The sequence below is a fragment of the Heloderma suspectum genome, chromosome 4, assembly GCF_057233095.1.
Source record: "Heloderma suspectum isolate Gila_16-S chromosome 4, 16-S_ref, whole genome shotgun sequence".
Classification (NCBI taxonomy): Eukaryota; Metazoa; Chordata; class Lepidosauria; order Squamata; family Helodermatidae; genus Heloderma; species Heloderma suspectum.
This window is the reverse complement of record NC_139461.1, coordinates 118,982,074-118,993,398: the sequence shown is the minus strand read 5'-3', so window position 1 is coordinate 118,993,398 and position 11,325 is coordinate 118,982,074. Positions and strand designations below refer to the sequence as shown.

Below are 11,325 nucleotides of genomic sequence, written 5' to 3'. Positions count from 1 at the left end.
CGGAAGAATAGCCATCTCTCAGTCCCATCAGTGCCCTCTCCCATAGCACTATCACTGGAGAGCCCCTGATAAAATGTGTCCTATGATTAGAAGGTGGGCCTGTCAGTCACTCAACCCCACTCTCCAACCCCTATCAGCATTTAGAGAAACAGAAGCAAAATACGCTATTTTGGGAAAGACACTAAGCCTGTTCGCACAATCACAGTGGGGGAAATAAAGCACAGTGGCTTATTTTCTCCACTGCACACGTGGCTGGAATTAGCATATTTATCCCTGGCAGTGCAGCTTCCCATGTTGTGTGAACCCAGCCAGGGTGGCTTGTTGCTGTGGTTAGCAAGCCACCTAGAACCCATGGCTGTTGTAGGAACCCTAAATGCTGATTGGGCGGGCGGGGGGGAGAGTGGGGTTGAGTGACTGACACTCTTCTAATCATAGGGTATGTTTTACCAGGGCCTCTCCAAAGACTGTGCTTTGGGGGACGGCAATGATGAGACCATCATTTGGCCATTCTTCCAAAGCCACCAAGCTTCACTGTGAAAAAAGCCTTAAACTGGTTTTCAGTCATTTCAACTCCTTAGCTTCTGCACCTTTGCAGGTTTCTTACATAGGGGCCACCTTTATGCTGTCATTTTCATAAATATGATCCACAAGGAACATAATGGGATAAGTGCATCCTTTTTTGGATACTCTCAAAATGTAAAGGCTGCTCTTGTACAAGTAGGTCTGGACCTATTCATCTGAAGCATGGCAGACTCAGTCCCTTCAGTAGGAGCAACTACTCCCACAATTTCATTCAATTCTGCCATTTTTATTGTTGGTTTTATTTTTGTTTTTATTCTACTGTTTCAATAGTATTTGCCAATGTTTTTTTTTAAATTACCCTGTGGTTTTAGTTTTTATAAACAACACCTATAATTTTATACTGTATAAAAACCTGAGAAATAGATAAAAGAAAACATGTATCTGGATAGTATCACGTCAGACTGCAGATAGGGGTTACACGAGGCTCCCCCATGAAAACCCATTCTTACACATATAAAACTAGGTTACATTAGGGCAACAGTGTTTAACTGATTAATCAACTAGATTAATTTTATAAAGGCTTTTAATTTACTAAAAAGTGCCCCTGATTAATCAGGCACAGTTTTTTAAAAATGAAGTACTTCTAAAATCTTCAGATGGTAAGCATCTTCTTAAAAGAGGTGTTCTCCCTTTTCTCTCACACAGGATGGAATACTCCATTTTCAGATCACGCCTGCTATGACACAAGAGCATCACCTAAAAACAAAGAAAGTACACTTCTTGCTTCAGAAACAGTGGTTTTACATATATGCAAATTTAACAAATAGCTTATTCAATTAATCACCTAAAACTCATAACCCAGTCATGGTCTGAAGGCACCTTGCTGAAGCTAAGCAGGTCTGGGACTGGTCAGTGCTTGGAGGGGAGACCACCTGGGAACCACATGTAGCCACCTTGAGTTCCACGATGGCAGAAAGGTGGGATATAAATGAAATAAATAAATAAAATAATGTTAATCAACTAAACTTCCTTTTGTTGGATTGCAGCCCCAGTTAAAACCCTTCCCCCAGTTTTATTTGTGCAGTGCATTTTTTTAATGGTTGAGAATACAGCCATGTTCGCTCCCAACCTGTACTGTGAAGTCTCCAGTCCAGACACAGATTTACTACTCCATCTGCCGTTTGTGAGAAATAGACCTCTATCAATCACTGTTTTAAGTGCGTACAAAATGTGTATTAAATACAAACAAAGTGAATTTCAAACAACTTTATACAGTATTGTAAATTAGTAGTCAACCAATAGTCATCCTAAGGTGACTTCCTCCTCCCGAGACAAAGTATGAATTAAGTAGGTAAGTATGGAACTAAGTATATCTAAGCATCATACACAGACTGCTTCACTCTCTCTGCTGTGTGTGTGTGAGAGAGAGAGGGGGGGGGGAGGGAGGGGGGGAAGTCAAGGCATACAAATGCAATAGCAACGCCATATGTTTCCCCAGCACTATGGCAACTGACGGTCTTAGTGCTCAGTCTCTTCTGGGCAGGAGCTTGAAAGAACCAGGACAAGGTCCCAAGTGTAACATTCTCAGTGCTCCTTGCTCCAAGTGGCAGTGGCAAGCTGCATGGCTGACTGAATATAAGAAAGAAACAAGTTCCTAATTGATCAGCAGATATAGTTAAAACCACATAGGCCATCATTTTTTAAAACACTTAACTATGCACACAGGCAATTGGGTAAGAACCACGGTTAACTTGTTTCACTCCATTGTTTGCTAACTACTTTCTTTCTATGGATTTATGTAGCCAATAACCCCACTAATCTTGGGCCAGTAGTTACCTGCAGGATTTTCTGCCATTTCCAATAGTTACCTGCAGGATACATTTAAAAATATAGGCCCCAAAACAGTTTTGGCACCCAACCAGTTTAAGAGTTTGGGGCTATAAGTTCCACGATCTTAGCCTAATTTGTTAGCAAGAAGGCTTGAAATGACTGGAGACCAATTATATCAACGTAGTAAGCAGAAACATCTTGCAGAAAATGTCTGATAGAGGTTGCAAAGTGTAGATAATATGGATTAATTTTTTTCCAGGTTTTGTTTATGGATTTTATTTATTTTGGCTCAACTTTTGTGAATTTTACCCACAAATTTTCCTCATTTACCCTACTGTTAGGTACTAAGTAGTATTCCACTATACCTCTATTGAGGTAAAATTTCTGAGACAATCCCCCTCATCGCCCTTCAACCCAAGCACAGATTAACCAATCTCTTCCTGGCTGTATTACAGCATAGGTGGTGGTGGTGGTGGTGGTGGTGGTGGTGGTGGTGGTGGTGACTACGACGACCCAGTATTCCATGTAAGCCTTATAAATTCTTATGTTAAACAATACAATTAACACAAAAATTTTCTTTTTTTGGAAAGTTACATATTCTGAAATAAAACACTTCATTGTTCCACAAACGCAAGCTAGAAAACAAAAGCACAATTCTTAAGGAAGAATATCAAAAGAAATGATTTTTAAAGCTTTATGAATAAAACTTGGTAGCTAAAAACAGAATAAAACACATCCTTAAAAAAACAATTAAAATAGAACATGATTCAATGAGCAAACGTCACTCATTCATTTACATGAAACTAGGCTAGGTCTCCACAGGCCACGATCAAAGTTATTAAGTAAGTAAATACGCCATTGCTTTCATAGCCTCCACTTATTTCCTTATGTCTTCCGTCTCCTCCAGTTCTCTCTCCTGATGCTCTCTTTCCCACCTCATTTCTTTAAGCTCTTGTCTGTACTTCCGTTCAATGAACCGTTTCTGATGGGCCATCTGAGGGAAGTTATCTGAGACAAGAAGAAATGTTTCATATGTTAAATAAAGGCCAGCCAGTGGTACAAAGAAATGTTCCAAGTGTTATTATTTTATTACACAATATAAAGAGCACTTCATCTCATTATTTATTACATTTGTGTCCAAATGTACATTGGGTTATCCCATTTTATCTGCCAAACAATCCTATCAGGGTGAGAGTGTGTGACTTGCTCAAGGCTTCTCAATGAAATCGTGGCTGAAGAGAAAGGCCAACAGAGGCCTCCCCAGCCACAACTCCAAAAACGTACTCGCTACGCTGCAATACTGAAGGCTTCCCTTTACAGTTTCAGAAGGATTTCAATATCAGTACCTATTCAGTATGACTTTTTTTCCAATTTCTATATACCTTGCAACTTCATTCTAAGACCTGCTACAACAATTTTCAACAGAACATCTCAAAACGAAAACATTATGCTGATGTTGTGGTGAGTTTATATCAGGGGTGGGCAACTTCGAGAGGTCCAGGGAACACTTTCGCCCCTTACAGTCCATTGAGCGACCCGATAACAAATATTTTAAAACTAGATTTTTAGGGGCGGGGGGAGGCATCGATAGCTGCTTCAGAGCACCTTTTGGCATTCCATAGCAGCTACGGACACCATTTTTTCCCCTTAAATTTTTTTTGGGAAAGGTTTTTCTGGGTCACTCCAAATTTGGCAGGACAGTGGAAGGGTTGCACCAGGGTGTGTGGCAGGGACTACATGCAGCCCACAGGTCGCATGTTTCCCACACCTGTTTTATACCAACACTGCAGACTGAAATGGTGATACAAATATTCAGCTTGGTGGGCAAGACACAGATATTATGAATTCCGAGTTTGCATGTGGCTATATATGAAGAATGAAAGGGCAAACCAAAAAGTACAATTGATTACTGGAAGACTAAGCAAGAATAATTATATTATTTGAAGAGACACAAAAACCAAATTGCAGCAACATGCAGGTCTAACTGAAAGTATTGGGCCCAGATCAACGAAACTTAGTTATCTTTTAAGAAATAAACTTATGCTAGCTCTGACTAACGTTTCCCATTGATATAAATAGGACATGAGTGAGTAAGTTCAGTTACATTGGTGCTATCATCTCCTACCTGTTATTTTTATCCTTGTCAGAAGGCATCCTTTCATTTCTAAAACTATGACATACCTTATGGGAGTTGCCATAACTGATTTGGCATTCATTTAACACCATAGAATGGGGATGCTTCAATACCAGAACTGACTGATTTGGGGGAAGTTCTTTTGCATTTACATTCTTTTACATTTCTTACAAGACTTATCAGGTTACAGCAACAGATGCAACAACTTCTCCAGTGCTTGAATGTTTGGGGCACTGTTGGAAGAGAGGCTAAAAAACAACACTGCAACCAACTCTAGCCATTACTAAGAACTGGAAATCTATCTTCCTAGCCCACTCAAGCTCCTCCTTTCGTAATAAATTGAAGGTTTTGCAAAAAACAAAAACAATCTTAAAGATTGACATGGAATTGTATGAATCTGGAGGTGCATCTCCGTAACTGGTTGCTGCCCTTGGCTCTTCCCATTCTACCTTGGACAGTGAAATGGTCTCCAATCTTTGGACGAAGGGAGCAAGAAACATGCACCCCTGGGATCTCCAGTGTGGTGCCTGTGACCAATAATGTGCCTGCAGATACCTCTCTTGGTGCCCACCAGGCTCCCTGACCCTCCTGATTTTTTTTTCATTTTTTTTTTAACTAGGAGGCTGTCATGCTGCAAAGCAAAGGCCAACCCTCCAGCACCATTTTTATTTGGGTTCAAAAGAGTGGTTTTGTGTTTTGGAGTTCAGACCTCATCTCTGCCTTTTACTTAGGTTCTTCGACAAGTTACTTTTCTTTTAGCCTCACCAGTTTGCTTTCTGAGAAATGAGCCTTTTGTAGCTGGCCATGCCCACCATGGTAGCCATTTTGTGAAAGTGCCCACAACACACGCTTAAAATTCCAAATGTGCCCACTGACCCAAAAAGGGTGGGGACCCCTGATGTACCAAGACAACTAGCCATCCAATTGCTAGCAGGGGATGAGATCAGCCACAATGGCATAGTGAGCACTGGAGCTGGAGGGCAGGGAATGCCACCCCTGAGCACTGCTTCATGTAGGAGGTGAAGGAAGCAGCCTCAATTTCATCGTATTTTGTTATTTTATGTAAGATGCCTTGGGGATCCTCCTGGGTCGAAAGGTAAGTTATCTTGGGGTCAAAAGATATTGACTGATTTTATTTTCCCAGGCATTTTAGCTTTCTAAATTTTTATCTTTGCTGTTTTAAATCTGTATTTTAAACTCCTGCACTGCTGCTAGATTTTATTGTGGTTGTATTGTTATATTGTGGTTTTAATGTTCTATATATTTGAAGTTGTTTTATTGTGTGTTTGGTTTTAATTTTTGTGAACCGCCCAGAGAGCTTCGGCTATTGGGTGGTATAGAAATGAAATAAATAAATAAATAAATATCAATCAACAGAAACAGTGAGGGGCGTTGTTGTTGTTGTTTTACAAAGCAATAATTAAGCATGGCTATTTATTTCTCCATTTGAATATATTACATGAAATACTTTTCAGCAGTTTGTGAGTCCCTACCGTGAAACATTTCAGTGGGAGGGAATATTATGGAAAATCTGTAACATATCACCTATCAGTGAACTATGCTGGGAAGGTCTCAGTAGTTTGAGAGGCTATCATTTTTCATCAAGGACAAGAAGGGCTCCATCTGGAGCTAATCAAGATAATCTTCCCCATTACCACCATAATGGGCATCGGGGGGGGGGGGGCTCTTAAAAACCAATAAACACAATCTAGAAGCCAAAGACAGTTATTATAAGCTCAGCAAAAGTGGTACAAAATAAGGTATACAAACACATCATCAACAGTGGTGATGCCAGGTGGAAGGTCACAAATGAAAGCGTTGCCTGTGTTGGATTTGGTGCCAGAAGACAAATTGCTGTTTGTGATTGACTAGCTACTGCTGACGCTGAAACAGCTGGTGTCCTTGGGAAAAATGAGGCTTTATGGCAAAGCATAGGAAGCACCGCTGATGCAAGAGGCTTAGTGTCAGAGGGCCTTAGCCGGCCTCTTTCAGTCTACTCCAGTAGCCAACTCCAGACACAAAGGATTCTTTTCAAGGTTTTATTCTTTTTACAACTTAATAACTCTATCACCAGCGACTAAGCTATGAACAGGAGAGTAACCTATGCCCTGGGTTGGAAACAGTTGGTCCCCGTTTGAACAAGAATCACTTGAAGACCCTGAACTTATGGGCTAGGGAGAGTCCCTCCCCTTTTCCCTTGGGTCCTCTGGATGCGACCGTTGCTTGCACGCAAAACGGGCGCTACGCCTCCTTTCCGCGCCCTCCATAGCTCGTCGCTCTTTGTGTCTGTGTCGAGCATCCAGCCAGCCCTCCTCCTGCGCTCTTTCACTCCCAGGACCGCTATCTATCTCTGGAATGCCGGTAGGAGGAATCTCTGCCAGCTGCAGGGCCTGGGAGGGATGAACGCGCTCCTCTCCCACGGACGGCTGTTCCTCCTCAGAATCAGAACTGCTCTGAGGTTCTATGGGCTCAGTGTCCACCCTGACACTTAGGAGGAGCCTTGCGTGAAGGACTCAGACTCAAGGCCATCGCAGTAAGTAAATAACCTCTCCAAAAATGTGCATGAGTCTTTGTAGGGAGATACGATGACTGAAGAAAAGGAGACAGTGCTGAGAAGCCCTCTGGTAATCTGCCAGAAGTCTCACCTCAAAGAGTGGAAGATGTTTTCGGCAGCTTAGACAGCCTTCCCCAACTTGGTGCCCTCCAGATATTTTAGCTTACAATTTTCATCAGCCCTAGCCAGCATGGCCACCAGTCAGGGGTGATGGGAGCTGTAGCACAATATATCTGGAGGGACCCACATTAGGGAACGCTGAGGATTTATTCACACAAAGTCACTTCTGCAGAAACTGTGCAAAGTACTGTTCACAGGCGCTTGATGTAGAAAAGGAAGTTCCCTTATGGAGGCTGAAGTTTAATCAACTCTTCCCCGTTGTGTTTCCCCCAGGATCCCTTGCAAGCCCCGGACAGTCCTCACAATTTATGGATTGTCCAACACACTGCAGACATACACAACTGATTTAAGAACATTTTGACAGCTCTACACACGAGACTAGCATCTGGTTGTTAAGACATCATGAAAACTTGCCTCTGTGGCTATTTTATTGTTCCACTATGTAATTTAAATATCAGTTGAGAATCTCAGACTTGGCTCTGAGAGTGCAGGCAGAGGAAGGAATCAAGGAATATGGGTCAGAGAGGTGGGATTCAGTATCAGGACTCTATATTCATACAAGAAAGGAAATAACCAACATAACTCAGAACAAGTGGGAAAATGGGCACCTCTCATGCATATGTTTTCAAAAAGAACAGCAGAAAATTATTTCTTTAAAGACAGGGCCTGAAGATTACTAGCTGTTTGGCTGATGTAAGCAGATCAGCTCAACTCAGATAGATAAAGCAAGGCAACCTCTGCCAGAGATTTCAGTGAGATGGAGAATTATCTGGGGTTGTAACATAAAGATTTAAGTTCCTGTTTGGCAGGAGCTTGTGGGTTTTTCAATCAATCCCGCAAGGTGAGCACTTTGGCCCCCTTCTAACAGAGCCCTGACTTTATTTTAATCGCCATGCCTCGATCATGAATGTCAGTGGAATGACTCGTGTGCCTGAATTTAAGCACGGGCTTAAGTGCTTTGCTGGACCAAGGCCAGAGAGCCTGGCGCTTTACTTGTCTGAGTCCTCGACACCTGTGTCTGAAATACTGCGAATGCTTCCGAGGGATTACGCTGGTGCATGTGTGTGTTTTTTTAAAGGGACAAAGCTAGACATGAAAGTAACACAGAATGAAAACTTGTCAACTTTGAGCTGAACCTTTAAGCAGAAATACATCCAACATAGCTCTACCTTTGCTCTGTGCAGATGCTCAAAGGTAGCCTTCTCCAACCCAGTGCCCACCAGATGTGCCAGACTACAATTCCTATCGCCCCCAGCCAGCATGGTCAACAGCCATGCTGACTGGGGGGGGGGGAGTGAGAGGAGCTGTAGTCCAAAACAACTAGAAGGCATCAGGCTGGGGATGGCTGCTCAAGGGTATCTGCATGATGAGGGGATCAGAGTTGTGTTTGTTCCCTATTGCCCCATCCCCAGCCGCCCACCCCTGCCCCGGGCCTGCCCAATTGATGTCAAGTTTGTATAGGGCAGGGGTGTTGAGCTTCTTTCAGCCCAAGGGCCAAATTCCATTTCAGGAAAGCTCTTGGGGGCCACATTCCAGTGGTGGGTGGAGCTGAAGGCAAAAGGGGCAGAGTAAAAATGCCCGCATATTTTAGCCTAAAACTCTTTAGGCTAAAGAGCCTAAAGCTAGTGCCAGTAACTACGCCTTAGGAGAGGCACTTCAACCTTTTAGAATAGGGGAAAAACAGCACAAAACCCGGTGACAGCACCAAATGATGGGTGGTTGGGGGAAAGGGGGTGTGGTCATCTGGGGAGCCTTGGAGCACTGGATTGAGAGCTCAGGAGGGTTGAATTTGACCCTTGGTTCTGCACCCTTGGTATAAGGCCTGCAAGTATAATGCTCAGTGCATGCAGGCCTGAACCAGATGACTTGTTGTGAAGGTTTGAGGCCTACAGAGGCAAGGAAAAGAAAAAAGTCAGGCCTAGAGGCCTGGGTTTTTTTGTTGGGAGGGGTTATCTCTGAGAGGATCAGTTTCATTTTCCCAGTTTAGTTTCATTTCACCAGTTAAGTTTCATTTATTCAGGGTTGAAATGATACTTTTGATTTTGAGAGAGGGGGGATACATAAAGAGAATGAGAGAGTCAGTAAAAGCAGAGTCAGAGAGACCAGAGCATGAAGAGACAGCAGGAAGAAGCAGCCTGGAGAAGTCTAAGTGCAGCTAGAGTAAAGGAACTTGAGTTCTGCAATATTTATTTTTCTCTTAATGCCTTTTGTATCACTCAGCTCTATTGTGTAAATACCTTTAGTTGTGATTTGCTTGCTTTAATTGACCAGTAAACTGTCATGGCTAAACCCTGTGTCTAGAGTGTCAATCACCCCATGCCTACAGCCTAAACCCCAGAAAAAAGGTGGGTCTCTGAAGGAGGCAAGAGATCCTTAAGGAGTTGCTCAGGGGGTCCAGGACATAAGAGGAACCCTGACACTAGTACACGCCGATTTTGTGGTGCTTGGATTGTTCTGTTCAGACCTACATGTGTTGGGCTCTAACCCCTATGCAAATGTGGCATCGCATGGTGTGAATGTGTGTGTGTCTGTGTGTCAGGACATACATCCCAGGGAGGAAGAGCGTGATCCCTTTACCAGGCATAGTTTTCCAATATCTGTATATATCACAGATGGAAAGCAAAACCTTTTTCTAGATCTTTTAAAAAATTGTTCACACAGAGCTCTGTATACATTTAGAGAAAGTGTATCACTAAATTACGGGGTTTTCGTATCATAGATGGTTGACATTTTCCCACGTTTTATGCCCATTCCATTTTGCCCAAATGATAAAGTAAAGCAGCCTTCCCCAATCTGGTGCCCACCAGATGTTTGTTTGCTTATTATATTTTAACCCACCCAACAACAAATGTTCCCTGGGTGGATTACAAACAGTTAAAAGAATAAAATACAGCACAAATAGTTTTGCAGTACAACTCTCATCATATCATCCCTGACATTGGCCATGCTGGCTGGGATTGATGGGAGTTGTAGTACAAAACATCTGGAGGGCACCAGTCTGGGGAAGATGGGAAGTAAAGGAATGGGATATTCAAATATCAGCACTGTGTCTTGAGATTTACATAAAATGCAGAGCAACATTTCAGATTATAATGTTTTTCTGATCCTGAGGTTTGGTAATAATCAGAGGGTTTCTGTTCCTAAAAATTTCATTTTTCATTTCGTATGCCAATACTTATCAACACTTATTTTTAATCAGGGAGATCCTGTCATTGTGGACTAACAATGCACTGATTAAAAAACCTGCTAGGCCATTTAAAAATAAATAATGGTCAAAGACTATTTTACAGAGTTTTAAGCCAACATATTCTAGCAAGTGTAGAAACACAAGCACACTTTTCTAAACTAAATATTTCACACAGAGTCACTTCAGACATTCTGCCTGGGATGAGACTGGGATTGCGTGTCTCTTCACGTCAGGGGAATGGTAACAAGTGAACTGGGAGATCCTATACGTATTTAAACACTGGATCTCTCTGGCTCTGTAAATAGAACTTTTTGACATGTTCCACACTGCAGGACTCGGGAGACCCAGAGGTCAAATAAATGCAGGGTCTTTTGGTTCATTTTTCTACCTGAGTTAGGAGAACATACGAGCCTGAGACCTATTCATGATCACACCCTTGGTAGAATTCTGAGGTGGCGTACTGTTTGAACAGGCCAAATGTCTGAATGCTATGGGGACTGAGACCAATGCTACAATTCTAAGTATTCTTACTTACCTGGCAATAAGACTACTCGCTGTAGTGGGATTCGAACTGTGGTGCTGGAGAAGACTCTTACGAGTCCCCTGGACTGCAAGGAGGTCAAATCAGTCAATCCTAAAGGAAATCAACCCTGACTGCTCATTGGAAGGACAGATACTGAAGCTGAAGCTCAAATATTTTGGCCACCTAATGCGAAGAGAAAACTCTTTGGAAAAGACCCTGATGCTGGGAAAGACTGAAGGCAAAAGGAGAAGGGGACGGCAGAGGATGAGATGGCTAGATAGCGTCACTGATGCAATGAATATGGACTTGAGCACGCTCCAGGAGAGAGCGCAGGACAGGAAGCCCTGGCGTGCTATGGTCCATGGGGTCACAAAGAGTCGGACACGACCGAACGACTGAACAACAACAACATGTACAAAGGGTCACGCTGCAAACATCTAGGACCACTATGCTGT

General features: G+C 42.7%; 1 protein-coding gene across 6 annotated transcripts in view; it reads right to left on the bottom strand.

Moving 5' to 3' along the window:
* Window positions 1-837: 837 nt before the first annotated feature.
* Window positions 838-11,325, bottom strand: part of DROSHA (drosha ribonuclease III) — a 118,874-nt gene continuing 108,386 nt past the window's right edge. Inside the window, exons 32-34 of one of the 6 annotated variants that reach the window (XM_084850548.1) lie at window positions 3,288-3,360; window positions 1,367-1,475; window positions 838-1,278 (exon numbers count right to left, since the gene is read on the bottom strand). In XM_084850548.1, coding sequence (XP_084706674.1) covers window positions 1,412-1,475; window positions 3,288-3,360 — 137 coding nt within the window. In that variant the 3' untranslated portion in view covers window positions 838-1,278; window positions 1,367-1,411. Of the gene's footprint in view, window positions 1,279-1,366; window positions 1,476-1,728; window positions 3,361-11,325 lie in introns of those variants that run through there. The other 5 variants (XR_014790276.1, XR_014790277.1, XM_084850551.1 and 2 more) reach the window with 5 other exon arrangements.